Consider the following 19,595-nt stretch of genomic DNA (forward strand, 5'->3'; position numbering starts at 1 on the left):
TTTTTTTTTGCAGGGTTTAATACTTCTGAATACTTATTTAAAAGTCATTTACTGAACAAAATATTGAGGATGTACCTGTCTGGTGTGCTTTCATCAGTCTGGCCATACGAATTTGGAGCAGCTAGTTGCCTCTCCTCTGATAAACATAATGCCTCCTCTTTCTTTGACCTCTCCTCTTCCTCTTTTTTCCCCTCTTCTTTTATCGGCAATAATTCAGCAACGATTTCTTGCTCTCTTGCCTCGTCTTCCACTGCAGCCTCATCCTTTCTATCATTATAGCCGTCTTCTTTTTGCTCCAGGTGTGCAACTGTGCCAGCTGCTGTCTCTGTTGTGCATTGAGAAAGCTGATTGTTCTGTTGATTGAGCTTTTGCACTTCTTCAAAACCAGCCTGCACTAAGTCTGAAAAAAAAGGGGGGGATGCATCTTGATTGTATGCATGATTGTATGCATCTTACATACAGCACAGCATATAGCACAGAGCCTTAAACATTTCTTCATTTTTATGTCAAACATTTCTTTGTTTTAAATCTGACAAAATTTCAGGTTCAAATTAGATTTTGAATTATAGATTGTCAATGTGATTTCTAGTTTTTGAACCCCACTGTGTGTTTTTTTTTTTTCTCACCTGATGCTTCCAGTGGTTTCTTTCTCTTCTGGGTTTTTAGTCCCTTTGGGTACACTTTAGATTTCTCCTTCCCATCCTTTTCTCTAAACTAGAGAGAGAAAGAAACAACAGGAGAGAAAGAAAGAAGAGTGACTTTACACAAGTTTAAGTCTATGGTCACAAGATTATCATTTATTAACACACCTTTAAATAAAAGCACCTGCTTTCAAGCAATTATTCAGTGACATGTATTTTCACTCGAATGCTCTGAGCTGCTAATGTGCAATGAACCTGATATTTCTGATCACACACAATCATCTGCAATGAGTGTCCTTGAGCTCGTACTGCGAATCACTCATCACGTCATCAGTCAGTCTGTTTTATAAACGGCTCAAGTAAATGACAAGGACAATGAAACTGACAACTCATGCTCTAGAAAATCCCCAGTTGGAAATGCAGCTAAACCAAACTCATTTGGAAAATAAATACAGAACATTTAATGTATATGCATCCAACTTAACATTTACGCCACATAAAAGATGACAAACTACACACAACATGAAAAGCAAATGTTTAAAATACTCCAGTCAAATATAAGGAGAAAAAATAAAAATATTTTAAAAAGTTGCTACCTTAAATTTTTAAGTACAATCAACTTAAATTACATTAAACTGACTTAAAAATGTCTTGTATAACTTACAAAAACATTTGAAAACTGACTTATTTTGATGAGTTAAAGCAATGTAAAAACATGTGTTGTCATAACTTATTGATCATGTGCAGGCCTCCCCTGTGAAGGCCTCCTTCTCTTCCCTTTACCTCTGTACAGATAAAACGTTGTCGGGATAATTCCGGTTCACGTGGCTGTACGCGGAAGCGTTAAAAATTCGGTATTATAAATTTTAAGGCCAGAGAAGTAGTTTGTTGAGGGTTGGTTTGTAAAGGACTACACGATTGCGCACATATATATCAAATGCGCATACCTACAGTATAGGATTAGAGGACTCAGCCGACGTCGACGCGTCGTTAGGCTAATAACTAATGATCATTGTGACGGAAGTGAATCAATCAAAACTAACTTTATCCTACAGCTGCTGTAAAGCCCAAAAAAATCTCTGTTACTTTAATTTCCTATTATCACTATAAAGCTGCTTTGAAACAATCTATATTGTTAAAAGCGCTATATAAATGAAGGTGACTCGACGTAATTTTTAGTGTACAAAGTCTTTTATGTAAGACCCTCTTTTTTGTTTTTTTTGTTAACAAAATTGTGTTTTTGTGACTTATTCAATTTAACTTTTCAATTTAGTTCAACTTGGCATGAGTATTGCCAAATCATTTTAAGGTTAAGTGAGTATAGTTTATGAGTGTTTTCCACAGTACTTCAGGAATACGTACCTAAATGAGTGCTTTTAAACATTTTAAACACTAAATTGGTGCATAAAACATTTAAACTCACCCTGCTGCTGGATTTTGAGTGTGTGTTTTTCAAGAGATCAGCCAATCTCGAGTGTTTCAACACTTCAGCAATGAAACTGACAACCTGTTGAATGCTGCTAACCAGTCGCTCCAAAGCATCAAGTCGCTGATCCTGTTGTTCCTCCTTCTCTCGAACAGTTTCTATGACAGCGCGCATGTCACACAACATCTGCTCAACGCTCCGTCCACGGGTAGCTGTTCCTTGATCTTGACCGATGGCATCCAATTGTCTTAAAGACGCTTCCTGCAAGGCGAGGAGTTTGTCCATCTTATCACTCAGATCATTGACTTGTCCTTCAATATGCACAAGAGCAGAAGATGAGGAGGATTTTGATGAAGGCTGATCAGAAAGTGGTGAAGATAGACGTTTGTTTGAAGTAGAAAGCGAAGCTCTTCTCGTTGTGGCTCTTCCGCATCGTTTCTGAGCATGAAGTGGTTTGGGGTCATAAACCCGAGCAAGAGACTTCACGAGATTAGAACTCATAATGAAATGCTTTAACACAACAGGTTTAAAACAAATAGAAGTTTAACTTGTCCTCTTCACGTCTTCTTGACAATGCTTTCCAACCTACAGATCATTGGTTCCCCTTTTCATTCTCTCTTGTTATCCATCTGTCTGGTGCCTCTAGCTTCTAAAACCGATGCTTTTTATAGCGATCAACATGCTTCTGCCTATTGGCCGGTGTGTGTGAGTGGTCAGTGTTATCATCTGGAGGAGGGTCTACTGTGTACGATTAGAGCGTGAACCCTAGAGCCAGGTGTGAAGACACTGAAACCAGAGTGGGTGCGAGGACAGAGCTTGATGGACTCAAAGAGTGACGTATCAACACCACTGACAGAACCTTTAAATGAAGAGACTGTTAAACCAGTAGATTTCCCTTGATTGACTGACAATCAACACCTCAGATAAAGGTCTGTGTCCATATGTTCCTTACATAACCCTGATTCATTTGTTCCAGGCTAGAGAACACAATGAGCCGAGTGAAAGTGTTTGATTGAACAAGAGCAGGTGTGCACGGCTGAGGAAGAACTGGGACAGAATAGCTGCCGAGACACTGAAATGGCTCAGAGGTCAATTTTCAACGTGGTTCCCTGTTTTATTGTTCGGAGAAGCTCTGTAAAGATACTGAATTCGAACTACTATGCATGAGAAAAATGCTAATAAGAATACAATATGATACAGAACCTTACAGCCAGTCTTTTAAAAGGAAAGAAAATGTGTTGACAGAAATGTTTGCCACAATGTTAGTTTCTACAGTCACACAATATCAGGGAATTTTAAAACTGCGATTTGATTTCCAGTGACGTAAAAAGTCCTTACATATTTCATTAGTTATTTATTTGTTCTAGTATAAATAAATGATGTATTACTTTTTCTAGATCTATTTTTAAAGTTATGTTCAGCTCAAAATATTTAACAGACAAGCAATTACTCCGTGCAAGTGTAATATTTATAAAAATGTTTTTACCCAGCTAGCAAAAAGTCGTCTATTAGACGTTGAATAGACGCAAATCTTCAACGTCTAATTACAACTTTTCAACGTTGAAAACAGGTCGATCTTTAACGTCTTGATGGAATATGTAAAACTCTTTAAATTTATTTGAGATAATAATGAACATGGTTTGGTAGTTCATTTTTCTCCATTATTTTAGCATGTATAACAGACTTATCCTGTCTTAGATTATCAGTTGAAAGCATGTGGTATCATAGATGATCAGTTGAAAACACATAGTCAAACAGTCCGGCCGAAACTACTTAGTAGAAATCACGTCGTAAACCACTTATTTTCAACCATATTTCAACGTTGAAAGACGGTCATTTCTACAATGAATATAAATATTTCTATAGTTACATTCAGCTCAAAATATTTCATTGGCTAGAAATGATTCTTCGCAAATGTAATATCTGAAAAAATATTTTTTAAATCCCATAGATTCCTGAAAAGTTGTGGAAGTTCATGGAAAACCAATCTGAGGAGTATGTGGTAATAAAGCTTAACTTGAATTTAAACAGGAATTTTCCTTTTAAATCATTCCACCACCCCTCCAGCTCACATAACCTATGCAAGACCTTTTCCGCAATCTTCCTTATCTTTCATCCTGTCAAGCAGTGAACTGGCCTAGTTTCTAAGCTTTTCACAACACCTTATAGCAATATAGAAGAATCTTGACATCCAATATCCATTCTTTAGTCACCCGTTGGAATATGAATTTAATAAAGAATCGGCTAAATTCCCAGATTCACACAAGTAAGAGAATGACAGTAAGCGGAGACAATCCTCAAACACACACAAACAGGTGCTACAGTATACTTTTACCATACACAGATAGATATAGTCCCGCTAAATGGCCTTTTCACACGCTACACTGAAACCCGATAGCTTGTATATATTAAAAAAACAGTCACGCGGAGGGACCGATAACATTTAATACAATAATCTTATTTTAACCTGGATCGTTATGCGTCACACTGTGTGTGATAGGCCACCTCATTACAAGCAAGCAGTTGATTGCTTGGAGCAGTAATGGTTTGTTTACTGATTGGCTGATGTATTAATAGCCGCTGAACATTCAGTAATCTTGGGAGGATTGGTGGCACCTTTGGAATGGGAACTTGATAATGTGAAGTGAGCTCCACCATTCTGACAACAAGAGCTTATAAAAAGAGACTAAGTGCTCACATTCCTTTGTGTGCTGGGGTGTTTTTGTATATGTACATGCCTGACTGTGTGATTTAATTACAGATTACAAAACCATCTAGACTCGATGTGTCATTTATGAATGTTTATATCGGAATGCGTTTTGCTATAGAGATTCATTTCATTGCCTAAAACTCAAGGGTTCAGTCAACGAGGACAGAGAGACTGTCACTTACTCGTGACCTTTATCCACTGGCTCTCTAAAGGAACGAAAGCTTTTCCAAAAATATAAAAGTCAAAGGTTTGAAATAATTAAGATTTTTTTAAGTATATGTTCAATAAGGCTGCATTTCTTTGATTAAAAATACAGTAAAAACATTAATATTGTGAAATGTTATAACAATTTAAAATAACTGTTTTCCATTTGAATATATTTAAAATGTAATTTATTCCTGTAATGGCAAAGCTGAATTTTCAGCATCATTACTCCAGTCTTCCGAAATTAAAAAGAACAACATTTATTTGAAAAATAAATATTTCTTAACATTATGTCTTTACTGTCACTTTTGATCAATTTAATGCATCCTTGCTGAATAAAAGTATTATTTATATTTTATTTAGTAATTTAATTTAAATCATCCTTACCCAAAACTTTTGAATGGTAATGTATCACAGTGTTTGCTGCTCAATATTTTTGTGGAAACTGTGTTCAACACTGATAATAATAAGAAATATTTCTTGAGCACCAAATCAACATATCAGAATGATTTCTGAAGGATCATGTGACACACATGAATTCAGCTTTACCACCACAGGAATAAATTATATTTTCAAATGTTCTATTTAAATTCGAATTATACAATATTACTGTTTTTACAGTATTTTTGATCAAATAAATCCAGCCTTGGTATGGTGAGCATAGGAGACTTCTTTCAAAAAAAAAAAAAAAATCTTAATTATTCCAAACTTTTGACCAGTAGTGTATAGCACTCATGTTGGAAAGAGGCTGATAAATAAACATAGAAAGTTAACAAGATGGAATAGAATGTAATAGCATTGCATGTGTTACATAATAGTGGAATATGATATGACGGCCCTGAAGAGATGATCACAAGATGGGCACAGAGCTGGGGATTATATAGCATGTAGAATATGTGTAGAATGACAAACAGAGGACACACAGAGAGACATAATTTGTACTTCAGCAGCTGCAGACTGATTGTATAAACTCTCTGACAGTCATTCACAGCATATGTCATAACTTCAGTGCTGCAAAAAATGGTGTTAAGACATCAGAGAAAAACATTTAGATCTTTAAAAAAAAAATTGCATATAAAATGAGAAGTGGATTTTTCGCACCCTGACAAATTTGTAATCAAACTTTTGAGGTTAATGAAAAGAAAACACTGTTGAATATATATAACAGATTTTTTTATTTATTATATTTTAACTCAAGTGTATGTTAAAAACAAAACAAAATACTATAAACTCCTTCAGGTTTAATAATAAGATTATTAGCAAAAGGTTTATTGTATATACATTTTTGTCAGTAAATTGTAAATAAAAATAAATAAATATTTAATTCAGTTACATTTCTTATAAATTTTAAATCTTAAATTTCGAAGTTTTTGACAGTTGATCTGATCCACCACAAGGGGGCAGAGACTATATAACATACTGTATGCCAGAAATCTACTTTGTGGGAACTTAATAGAAACATCAAGGATGCATATTAAATGTCAATTCATGGTAAAAAAAAAAAAAAAAGTAACTTCATATGAGCGCAGTGTTCTTCTGTTCTTGTGAGACGAGCCATGCCCAAGAAAAAAACAGTCTGAAGGTGATGACAGCCCATAAAGTCAGACTGCTGCTGAATACCTCTTTAACTACCTGAAGAGACTGAGTGTCAATCACCTCTTTAATGCCTCAAAACTAATCCCCTTATAAATGTGTTAGATGTGTCATGATGGCTCAAGCATGTGGACATGTGTGCACTGGCCAGAGAATGTGCATATGCGAGTGTGAGAGAGAACAAATGTACAGGTGCACCAGTAACGGTACACCAACACTGCACACCATTCTACAAACTGTAAGCAGAAAGGTTTAAAACTGATTTGTGTGTGCATATATGTGCACATGTATGTATCCACAAGAGTGTGTTACTAGGTCTCATTGTCAATGTATGCATATATATAGAAGAGCATGCACAGGAGGCTATTTCAGGGTGGGAGGTAACAAAATGCCCCCCATCCCCTGAGGGATTCCATCCTCGCTCTCCTCCCTCCCTTTCCCTTCAAACCTGCCATCCCAGGAAGGTCACTGAGTAGTACCCCCTCCCCGTGTTCTCTCAGTATATGTGCTTGGCACTGCCTGAGTGTGTGTGCACCTTGATGTGAGGGAGTCCCAGGGAAACACTGATGAACTCACTTCAGGTGATGACAACTATCTATTAAAGGGATAGTTCACCCAAAAATGATAAGTGAGTAAATGATGACAGAATTTTCATTTTTGGGTGAACTATCCCATTACCAGACCATCCAACACCCCCTTCTGACTCCATTTCATGACTAATTTTCTTCAATTCTGCCACAAAATAGGATTATAATATTGAGAATATTATAATCCAAAATAGGATTATAATATTGAGAATGTAAAATGTGTACCTTGAAATGCAATGTAAGTCGCTTTGGATAAAAGTGTCTGCCAAATGCACAAATGTAAATGTAGAATACACTGCATCTAAATATCTTTACAAATAGACCTACTAAGATTTTTATTTTTAGAAGCAAAACTGCTTAAATATTAAGTTTTATTATGTTTTAGTTATCATATATTCACTTATTTGTCAGTTGGCAATAGGTTAATTTTATTAAGTGTTAAAGGCACGTTCACACCATGAGCGATAACTAAAGCTTGTGCTGCAGTTTTGTCATCTGCCAAGCTCTAAAGCAGAATGGATTCTGATTGGCTGTCAATGTTTTTATTACTCATCAGCAGAAAAAAAAAAAAACGTTCTGAATATGATTTCAACGAAATTGTATCTCTGTGCCGTTATCATTATAATTATGTGGACTCCACTATTCTTTTATATTTAGAATGATTTTTAGAACTATATCTTTATCGTTATCTTTATAATTATCGTCATTGGTGTGAATGAGCCGTAATGCTTAAAAAAAATGCCAGTGGGCTAAGAAAACTCAGTTTTTCTCAGAATACTGAAGCCTGATTGGTTCACATCTGTGCACCTGCACAGACAAATAGCTTATCAGCCCGCCAAAACGGACGGGGCCCACTGCCTATTTAAATCACACTCAAAGTAATTTTTTGTCAGATTTTTTCTCCTTCAGCGTGAAGATCATCTCCTCACTGACTCCAAAGATGACAACACAGAAGCCTCTCTACTCGCCGTCGAAGCAAGCCTCTGCAGCGGCCCAATGGCGGCTCGCAGCTCGCAGCTGACTTTCCGGCGAAAGAACAAAAGAGCAAATTTTCTTTCTAAAAAAGCAGTGACGTTTGATGCAAAATGTTTGAGCTCACAGAGTGCATCATTTGCCTGGGACTGCACTCACTGAGACCAGCTGCTCGCACTGGAGAACAAGAACGGCACTGACAGCACTGCAGCTGAGAACAGCGCTGATAACTGGACCATTTGGAGCCTTTTCGGCCAGGCAGAAGTGGACCTCTTTGCATCAACAAAAAGAAAGCCCACTGCCCGATATTCTTTTTGAGGGAAAAGGACGTATTAGCCCACAGATGGTAGCACTGCTCCCTCAGGTCATCAGCCGAATTAGGGATGACAGAAGCTCAGTTTTACTCATGGCACCACTCTGGCAGAACCAGCCGTGGTTCCCGGGTATAGTTCAGCTGCTGTCAGCAGCACCATGGCCAATCCCGCTAAGGAAGGACCTGCTAAGTTAGGACACGACCAGGTGGTCGGATTTCTGAAGGCTGAATCCGCCTTGCCCCAACAAGGTCTCTTCCTGGGACCTGTCCATTGTCACAGAGGGCGCTCCGGGGCCCTCCGTTAGAGCCGCTTACGACAGCCGACCTTCTGCCTCTTTTGCTAAAGACCACCCTTCTTCTGGCTCTGGCATCGGTCAAGCGAATTGGTGACCTGCTTGCTCTTTCAGTGGATGCTTCCTGCTTCGAGTGCCCAAAGACAGCAAAGTTGTCCTTAAAACCCTTTAAGGCACAAGTCATTTCACTCTCTGCTCTCCCTTCCGAGGTGTACATCGAGCGCTCTACAGAGCAGCTGTTCGTATGCTTCGGAGGCCACTCTAAAGGGCTGCCAGTCATGAAGCAGAGACTGTCTCACTGGATAGTGGACGCGATAGCACTAGCTTACCAGTCATTGGACTTGCAGTGCCCTATTGGAGTTAGGGCCCATTCCACCAGGGAATGGCCTCCTCTTGGGCTTGGTCTAGTGGAATCTCTATAGCAGATATCTGTGCAGTGGCCGGCTGGTCCTCGCCGTCCACCTTTGCCAGGTTCTATGACCTCGAGGTCCCTGCCCATCAGGCACAGGTCCTTTCTGCCTAATCGGCCACCACCTTCAGGGGTTTCTTTAGGAGGCATCATACCCACACCCACAAGCTTAAGTACCAAACCCGAGCCTGCCATTTTGGAGACATTCTAGGTCCTTGATTCTAGTAGTCTGCCTGGGGCCCTTGTCATCAAGTGCCCCCAGGCTGCAGCCTGGCAAGACAGCTTCCGTTTTGTGCTAGTAGCACAGCATTTTGCAGTCCGTTCCTCATATGTGTCTAAACATCGACGCAATGCAAGTGAACCGTATCAAAAGGGAATGCTCTGGTTACATAATGTCACCTCGGTCAGTGATCTCTACGAGCATTGCGTAGCTTGCCGTGCTACTGAGCATTTGCACGAGTCGACACTAGTACTACAGTCTAAAAATTCTGTCTCAAAATGGCTTTTAGCGCGACTTAAATAGGCAGTTGGTCCTGTCCGTTTTAGCGGGCTGAAAAGCTATTTGTCTGTGCAAGTGCAGAGACGTGAACCAATCAGACTTCAATATTCAGAGAAAAACTGAGTTTTCCCCCTATGTCCCAACACATCCATGCACTGCTCATTCCCGTTATCTCGGGGAACCATTTTAAAGAAAAACTTAGTTTAAAGTTTTATGTTGAATGAATGCAATAACATTATAAAAGTGCTAAAAACCTTTTTTTGCAGAACTGTATGAGCAACTGTATGAGCAAATTTAAGATTTATGTATTTTGAATTACATATAAAATTACCATCCATTTGGATTACACAGTTAAAACATAAATTAATACACGTAATGTGATGAATATTTGTCATTCATCCACATAAAACAGGCAAGAAACAGGTAAGATATCTGCTTTAAAAAAAATCATGGAATATTCTACCCGTTTAATTTATGTGTGTTTATTTTATGTTAAAACTGTGTAATCCAAATGTTTGGAAATGTTATATGCTATTCAAATACACAAATCTTAAATTTACTCCTAAATACTTTTTGAGTGCAAGATGCCAGACACATTTCTCAATATGTATATGGCCACATGCTGCCACCTGACACTCAACTAACAAGTTTGCAGTCTTTCACAATGCAGAGATGTCAGTAAGAAACCCTCTCCCTCCTTAGACACCTCTAAATCAGACCCGAAGACAAGACTTGAGTTAAGACAGAATTTTCACATTAGCACACACTGTTCTAAACCATGGGACAGGTTATTTCAGGAGTAAAACCTTTTTTTGTCTTTTCTTAATATGTCAATGCTTATAGTTTTACTTTATATATTTTGTACTTTTTTGTGGCAAATCTTTGATTTGTGTTGTGAGTAAAATTATTTGAAAGGCCAGAACAGTGTGGCAGAGATTACAAAAATGTACTTAATTTTTTTTACTTTACCACTTACTATATATAGTACACTTTGGAGTCCCATGACTATTTTAAGCATTAAAGGCACAAATCCCACGTTTGCTTCAGATTATTAGATATTAGACATTACATGTTTATCTTAAAATATCAAAACTCAAAATGAACTATCTCAGGGGTTCTTAACTCTGGCCCTCAAGGTCCAGTTTCCTGCAGAGTTTAGCTCCAACCCTAATCAAACACACCTGAACAAACTAAATAAGGTCGTCAGGATTACTATTACAGGCTGCATTATGCTGCGTTCACACCATGTCGTAATGACCGTAGTCTCAAGATGACAACACGTGACGTTCTATTCAGAGCTGTTCACGTCCTCGGACTCGGAATATGGCAGAACTATCAATGACCAAAATGAATCTGTAGCAGTCAGGTGGTACAAGTACGTCCTGAAAATGCAAACTTTTGAAAACAGGTTCAAACTTTTTGAAAACGATACCGTTACCGTCTCAGTGTAAACTACAAAAACGCAAACTTGTGAAAACTGTGACACCAAGCCTATGCGTACGATGTGTTCAGTCTATAGTGTTTCTTTACAAAGTGACATTGCAAACTACAGGGCTAATAATATAACGTTTTTAGATCTGTGAGAAAGGGGATCATTTTGACAACTTTGTGGACCTGTACGCGAAAAAAGAAAAGGAAAACCTTTTCCAATTTTAGTACATTGTTGTTGTGTAATCGTACCCTTAGACACACTTGTGAACTTCCCTAAGTACTTCTCCTTGGGGGAATCTTCACCGCCATTTTGAAGTGCGTTGAACTTCATCAAGTGAACGAGATGAGGGAAGGGCAGAAAAAAAGTTTTAATAAAGACTTTAATAAAAACGCAGCCCTAGAAAGTTGCAGGTAGGTGAGTTTAATCACGGCTAGAGGTAAACTCTGCAGGAAAGTGGATTTAGAGGGCCCCTGAGATAGATAGTTACATTTTCAAAGAACTTGATGGGTAAAAAAAGTTTATATTTTCACTCCCTTTACTAATTTTTTTCTACAAATTGTAAAAAGCAAACAACTAGCATGGCTAACAATAATAAGTCATAGTTATAATTACCTCATGTACTATGAAAGCAACACTAATGTTTGTAGTTGAGACACATGTTGTTCCAAATGCCACTTGGGTAGCAGGGCAGATAATTGAAATTACAACGGTGTCAAAAACTAACACGAGAGAACGAAGACAGTGGATCACAGTACAACTTTACTCCTTTTACATGTACTCTCTTCTACATTTCACTTTTCACATAGGTATTAACAGCGCAGTTTGGTCATTTCATTGTGTTTCAAAATATTACTATAATAATTGTGTTTACTCAGTGGTTTATTAATTGATTTATTAAGTGTGTAGCTTTACTTTAAAACTCAGGTTAAGTGTCTTTTGGGGATTCTTAGGTTCATACAATGTCATGTTATGTCAAAAAAAAAAAAAAAAAAAAAAAAAAAAAAGTCTAGTGTCCTGTCCACTTGTTCTACAAGTCCTGTGCATTATAATCAGTATCAGCTGAAAAAGTACAAAGATAATCAATTTCAAATCAAAATAAAATGTACACATTTACTTCTATAACCCAGAGGAGTCTTTGAAATGGACACATCAATCACATTATTTTATTTAGCATTAGGATCTATTTCTTCTGAGTATCATAGGTTCATCCATTTACGCCCCAGCCAGACTCTCAGATAACCCAGGATCTCTAACCCTAACCCCCAGTCTAAAAGTCTAAAAACTAGATTTTCTGAAATACTCAATTAAATAAGCCTACATTCATAATAGCCTAATGTTATTACTGAAGCACTGCATTATATAATGCTTAACAGAAAATTAGTTGGAAAATGACGTACAATTTAGTTAACATTTTTATGTTCTATATTTTCTTTACAGACGTCGCACTACTGTCAGGAACCAACAAGGCCTATTTATCTATCTTTCTATCCATCTATCTATCATATATATATATATATATATATATATATATATATATATATATATATATATATATATATATATATACATATATCAGTACCAGTCAAAAGTTTGGAAACATTACTATTTTTTATGTTTTTAAAAGAAATCTCTAAAGCTCATCAAGCCTGCATTTATTTGATAAAAAAAAAAAAAAAAACTGTAATATTGTGAAATATTATTACAATTTAAAATAATGGTTTTCTATTTTAATACATCAGCCATTACTCCATAGATGAAAAAGTGCTTTATAACCGCATATAAATAGCATTTTCATTTAATACAACTAACTAAGTGTGGATTAGCACATAACAATTTTTTAATGTCAGTTTTGGATATATTCATGAGTTTTACCTGAATGTCAATAGATGCACTTTCTGGAGAAGTGTCTCTTTTCCTCTTGTATGTAAATAAATTCCAAAATCGTCTCCATAGGATGGATGCAACCAAACACACACTTCCTACAATCCAGAAATCCTTATCCTGCAAGAAGTTCTCCATGGCAACTGCATTCACACCAAGCAAGCCTTCTTACAACCGTTGCTTTTTCTTTTTTAAACTCCTTAACTTTGTTTAGCTCTCGCTCTCTCTCTTTCTTTTAACGCCGGTCCGGTTGTTGACATCAGCTGTCCAGGCGAGCAACAGATTACGAAAGGTGGGCTGTCACAGCAAAGGAGAGACATGGGTAAACGGGAGAGAGAACGCTCCCCGTATGAGGAGCAAAACATCTGTCAGTCAGCGAGACGAGAGGCGGACAGGTGGAACTCTGGCTCCACGGCAACAGTTAGCAGAACTCGGTGTATCCTTTAACGTTAGACACAGCACTTAAAGTGCTCACTCACACACTCACAATGGGGCGAATTACACGTGGCCTGTATAATATGACACATCACATATACAGCCCGTAGACAGCAGCGTACTCAACCGGCCTATCTCAGGTCCACTGATAGCCTTCTTCAGAACATTTTAAAGAGAAACGGCAACTTGTCATGGGTTCTCAGCATGTGTGACTACTATAATCAGACTAGAGATATGCGCACGTGCACACTGACATTCAAGCACACACTCACAGCTACTCAAAAGACCAAGGCTGTGCACTCACACTCACAAAGTGATAAGAGACATGTTGGGGGGTAAACCGTAACAGTAGCAATCTGATTTAAATAGACTGCAGTTCTTAGATTACTCCTATCTGACTTTGCTTTGCAACCTATAGGTCATCTAGCACACAGTTACAATACACAGAAATATAAAATATACATTGATATATATATATATATATATATATATATATATATATATATATATATATATATATATATATACGTAATAAATTTCAATGTGCTGCTTGTATATCAGTATATATTTACTGTCCTCTGAAAATAACTCAACTTACAGCCATTATTGTCAAAATAGCTGGCAACAAAAGTGAGCACACCCTAAGTGAACATGTCAAAACTGTGTCCAAAGTGTTGTGTGAGCACCATTGTTATCTAGCACTGCCAAAATCCTCCTGGCCATGGAATTCACCAGAGCTGCACAGGTTGTTGCTGGGATCCTCTTCCACCCCTCCATAATAACATCACGGAGCTGCTGGATGTTAGACACGTGGCACTTCTCCACCTTCCGCTTGAGGACGCCCCACAGGTGCTCAATAGGGTTCAGGTCTGGAGACATACTTGGCCACTCCATCATCTTCACCTTCAGCTTCCTCAGCAAGGCTGTTGTCATTTTGGCGGTGTGTTTGGGGTTGTTATCATGCCGTTCGACCCAGTTTCTGAAGGGAGGGCATCATGTTCTGCTTCAGAATGTCACAGTACATGTTGGAATCCATGTTTTCCTCAATGAAGCGCAGCTCCCCAGTACCAGCAGCACTCATGCAGCCCCAGATTATGATGCTACCACCACCATGCTTGACTGTAGACAAGACACAATTTTCTTGGTACTCCTTACCAGGGCGTAGCCACACATGCTGGACACCATCTGAGCCAAACAAGTTTATCTTAGTCTCATCAGACCACAGGGCATGGTTCCGGTAATTCATGCTCTTGGACAGGTTGCTTTCAGCAATTTGTTTGCGGGCTTTCTTGTGAGCCAGGCTCTGAAGAGGCTTCCTTCTGGCACAACGGCCATGCAAACCAGCTTGTTGCAGTGTGTGCCGTATTTGTCTGAGCACTGACAAGCTGACCTTCCACTTCTGGAACCTCTAAAGCATTGCTGGCAGCACTCATGCGTCTGTTTTTTGAAGCCAGCTTCTGCACCCGACGCACAGCACGAGGACTCTTGATTGACCCTTGCGAGGCCTGTTCCAAGTGGAACCAAGCACATTGACTACTCTAAAATATATCCAAGTTTTATTTCTGTAGTATTGTCACTTGAGAAGATATACTAAAATGTTTGCTGAAATGTGAGGGGTGCACTCACTTTTGTGAGATACTCTCTATATATATTCAGTGTATATATGGTCCCATTTAACATACACAGCCCTTGCATAATCGGACACATTACATAGATGGCCCTATATATATATATATATATATATATATATATATATATATTAGGGCTGTCAAAACTAATGCATTAACGTATGCGGTTAATTATTATTATTATTGAAGGGGGTGGATTGGAATCCACTGCTGCTTCAATGTATATGTAATGAGGGATTAATAATCAAGGATAAGCATTTCTACATAAATCATTTCTATATTCAATGAGTGTTTCAAATATACTTTTAATCATATGTTTGCTGTGAGTGTTAACCAGCTGCTTTTAGGTACATTCTGATGTGACCCTCAACATGTGTTGTCTATATATCTGTTTCTAGCTGACGAGTTACGGTTACCGGGGTCCAACTATACGTGACTTCACCTGATGTACAGAATTTTACCTCTTTCATGTGTATTTCTCTAGAAACTAAAGTGAATAGTATCTGCACTTCTTCCTGAGGAGGGAATGTATTATCAGTATGTTTTGGTGTGTCCTGATGATAGCTAGCTCAGGCTTTTGTGTGTGCGTTGGATGTTCTGTGCAGGTCTTGTATAGGAGCTATGGGACACTTCGGCATGCAACAACTGACCCGAAGACGCCTTTCTCCGACCTCCGAGGTCACCGCAGACCTAAATCTAGGAATCGTGCGACAACTATATTGACTAATGGTGACATATTATCCTATTTATCCATGTGTAGAAATTTGCTTAGACTATGTGTTCTTAGCCAGAATATGTGTTCTCAGAAACTGCAACCTGAAGCAAGGTTCAAGGTGTTCAAGCCCTAAGGTAGCTTAGACCTTGGTGTACAAACTTCTGTGTGAGTCTTGAAGCTGACTTCTGCTGATGAAACTGCAAACTATCTTCAGTAAAACGTTTCTTAAATGTATTATAATTCTGACTCCGGGTCTTCTTTAAAACAACTTTTAAAGACTGTTTTAAAGACCTGAACTGTTACCCCCTAACATTATTATTCAGTTGAATGATTGTTAAAATAAAAAATGTATAGATGATATATAATCCTATATAATAACAAATATATAGATGATAGATAGTCTCAAATATGATCATTCATACTTTATAAGAAATGTCTTAAGTGTAGTCACAAGACATACTGTTAGATTTCAAAGCCCTAGCCTAGTGAGTCAGCAAGCAATGCAGTAAAATATTTCATGAACTGTCGCCCCCTCCTGGACGGTCAGTAAGCATTCACAGTGCCAACAGTAGGTTTATTGTACATGACCATGTCCAATCTCTAAAAAATTACCATGGATCAGCTAGTAAGTGAAAAAGCATAAAACTTGATAGTTATTTTCAAATTAACTGTAGCATGCTGTCAAATACCCCAGAGAATATGTCATCAGTTTGCAAACAGAAACAGAAAATTTCCTTCAGATATAATGGGTGTGATCCATGATGATACAGCCCCCTCTATGGGCACATTTAAAACAGCACAACACAACTAGCTGAAATAATGCACAAACAATTAGCAATTTCACCCTGGCTTATACACTACCAGTTAAAAAATTTTGAGGTTGGAAAGACTTTATTATGTTTTTGAAAGAAATCTCTTATACTTACTAAAGCTCAATCTATTTGATCAAAAACAGTAACATTGTGAAATATTATTACAATTTAAAATTACTGTTTTCTATTTGAGTACTTTTAAAATGTAATTTTTTCCTGTGATGGCAAAGCAGAATTTTTAGCAGTCATTACAGTGTCACATGATCCTTCAGAATTCATTCTAATATGCTGATTTGGTTATTAAGTAACATTTCTTATTATTATCCATTCATCTTCTTCCGCTTATCCAGGGCCAGGTCGTGGGGGCAGCAGTCTAAGCAGAGACAGCCACACTTCCCTCTCCCTAGACACTTCCTCCAGCTCTTCCGGGGGAATACCGAGGCGTTCCCAGGCCAGCCAGGAGACATAATCCCCCTAGTGTGTCCTAGGTCTTCCCCGGGCTCCTCCCGGTGGGACGTGCCCGGAACACCTCCCAGGGAAGGCGTCCAGGAGGCATCCGGAACAGATGCCCGAGCCACCTCAAATGGCTCCTCTCGATGTGGAGGAGCAGCGGCTTTACTCTGAGCTCCTCCCGAGTGGCCGAGCTCCTCATCCTATCTCTGAGGGAGCGCCCAGCCACCCTGCGGAGAAAGCTCATTTCGGCCGCCTGTATCTGGGATCTTGTCCTTTCGGTCATGACCCACAGCTCATGACCATAGGTGAGTGTAGGAACGTAGATCGACCGGTAAATCGAGAGCTTCGCCTTGCAGCTCAGCTCCTCCTTCACCACGACAGACTGGAACATTGACCGCATTTTTTGCGCCACTCCTGTTTAACCTGTATATGCTCCCAATGAGCCAAATAATGAGAAACAACCAAATCTCTTACCACAGCTATGCAGACGACACACAGCTCTACTTAGCCCTATCGCCCAACGATTACAGCCCCATTGACTCCCTGTGCCAATGCATTGATGAAGTCAACAGTTGGATGTGTCAAAACTTTCTTCAGTTAAACAAAGACAAAACTGAAGTTATTGCGTTTGGAAACGAAGAGAGATGAAGTTCTCAAGGTGAACGCATACCTTCACTCTAGGGGTCAAACAACCAAAAATCAAGTCAGGAATCTTGGTGTGACACTAGAGTCAGAGCTTAGTTTCAGTAGTCATGTCAAAGCAATAACTAAATCAGCATACTATCATCTGAAAAATATTGCAAGAATTAGATGCTTTGTTTCCAGACAAGACTTAGAGAAACTTGTGCATGCTTTCATCACCAGCAGGGTGGATTATTGTAATGGACTCCTCACTGGCCTTCCCAAAAAGACCATAAGACAGTTGCAGCTCATACAGAACGCTGCCGCTAGGATTCTGAGCAGAACCAGAAAATATGAACATATCACACCAGTCCTCAGGTCTTTACACTGGCTCCCAGTTAAACTTAGGATTGATTTTAAAGTATTATTACTGGTATATAAATCATTCAATGGCCTAGGACCTCAATACATTGCAGATATGCTCACTGAATATAAACCCAACAGATCACTCAGATCATTAGGATCATATCAGCTAGAAATACCAAGGGTTCACTCTAAGCATGGTGAGTCCGCTTTTAGCTATTGTGCCAGCCGCAGCTGGAACCAGCTTCCAGAAGAGATCAGATGTGCTCCTACAGTGGTCACATTCAAATCCAGACTCAAAACACTTCTGTTTAGCTATGCATTTACTGAATGAGCACTGTGCCAATGTTCGTCTGACTGTTTGTACTGTATTTTATTTTTTATTTTTCTAAACTGTTTTAATTATTCTTATTTCTTTTTATTATTTTAATTTCTTCTATGTAAAGCACTTTGAATTGCCATTGTGTATGAAATGTGCTATATAAATAAACTTGCCTTGCCTTGCCTTGCCTTGCATTACTGTTGAAGCTGCACCGATCCGTCTGTCGATCACTCTTTCCATCCTTCCCTCACTCGTGAACAAGACCCCAAGATACTCGAACTCCTCCACTTGAGGCAGGAACTCTCCACCAACCTGAAGCGAGCAAGCCACCCTTTTCTGACTGAGAACCATGGCCTCGTACTTGGAGGTGCTAATTCTCATCCCAGCCGCTTCACACTCGGTTGCAAACTGTCCCAGTGCAAGCTGAAGCTGGTCCTGGTCTGATGAGGCCAACATGACAACATCATCCGCAAAAAGCAGAGACAAAATCGTGTGGTCCCCAACCCGGAAACCCTCCGGCCCCTGGCTGCGCCTAGAAATTCTATCCATAATAAAATTATGAACAGAACCGGTGACAAAGAGCAGCCCTGCCGGAGTCCAACATGCACCGGGAACAAGTCTGACTTACTGCCGGCAATGCGAACCAAGCTCCTGCTCCGGTCGTACAGGGACCGGACAGCCCTTAACAGAGGGCCCAGGACCCCATACTCCCAGAGCACCCTCCACAGGACGCCACAAGGGACACAGTCGAATGCCTTCTCCAAATCCACAAAGCACATGTGGATTGGTTGGGCAAACTCCCATGAACCCTCCAGCCCCCTGGAGAGGGTACAGAGCTGTTCCAGTGTTCCACGACCGGGACGAAAACCACACAGTTCCTCCTGAACTTGACTATCGGCCGAATTCTCCTCTTCAGTACCCTGCAATAGACTTTCCCGGGGAGGCTGAGAAGTGTGATCCCCCTGTAGTTGGAACACACCCTACGGTCCCCTTTCTTGAAAAGAGGGACCACCACCCCGGTCTGCCAGTCCAGAGGTTCTGTCTCCGACCGCCACGCAATGTTGCAGAGGCGTGTCAGCCAAGACAGCCCCACAACATCCAGAAACTTGAGGTACTCGGATCTCATCCACCCCCAGTGCCTTGCCACCGAGGAGCTTCTTAACTAACTTTGTGACTTCAGCTTGGGTGATGGACGAGTCCCCCTCTGAGCCCTCAGCCTCTGCTTCCTCAATGGAAGACATGTCCCCTCCCAGGCCTGATTTTGACAGGGGACTTGGCCAAACGTT

The 19,595-nt window shown here is 39.4% G+C and overlaps 1 protein-coding gene across 4 annotated transcripts in view; it reads right to left on the reverse strand.

Moving 5' to 3' along the window:
- Positions 1–19,595, reverse strand: part of mylk4b (myosin light chain kinase family, member 4b) — a 35,828-nt gene that overhangs the window by 7,103 nt on the left and 9,130 nt on the right. Inside the window, exons 1-3 of one of the 4 annotated variants that reach the window (XM_082146530.1) lie at positions 2,065–2,803; positions 627–714; positions 76–400 (exon numbers count right to left, since the gene is read on the reverse strand). In XM_082146530.1, the coding sequence (XP_082002656.1) occupies positions 76–400; positions 627–714; positions 2,065–2,568 (917 nt within the window). In that variant the 5' untranslated portion in view covers positions 2,569–2,803. Of the gene's footprint in view, positions 1–75; positions 401–626; positions 715–2,064; positions 2,804–12,951; positions 13,527–19,595 lie in introns of those variants that run through there. The other 3 variants (XM_082146529.1, XM_082146531.1, XM_082146532.1) reach the window with 3 other exon arrangements.

Source organism: Leuciscus leuciscus, assembly GCF_965113295.1.
Source record: "Leuciscus leuciscus genome assembly, chromosome: 19".
Lineage (NCBI taxonomy): Eukaryota > Metazoa > Chordata > Actinopteri > Cypriniformes > Leuciscidae > Leuciscus > Leuciscus leuciscus.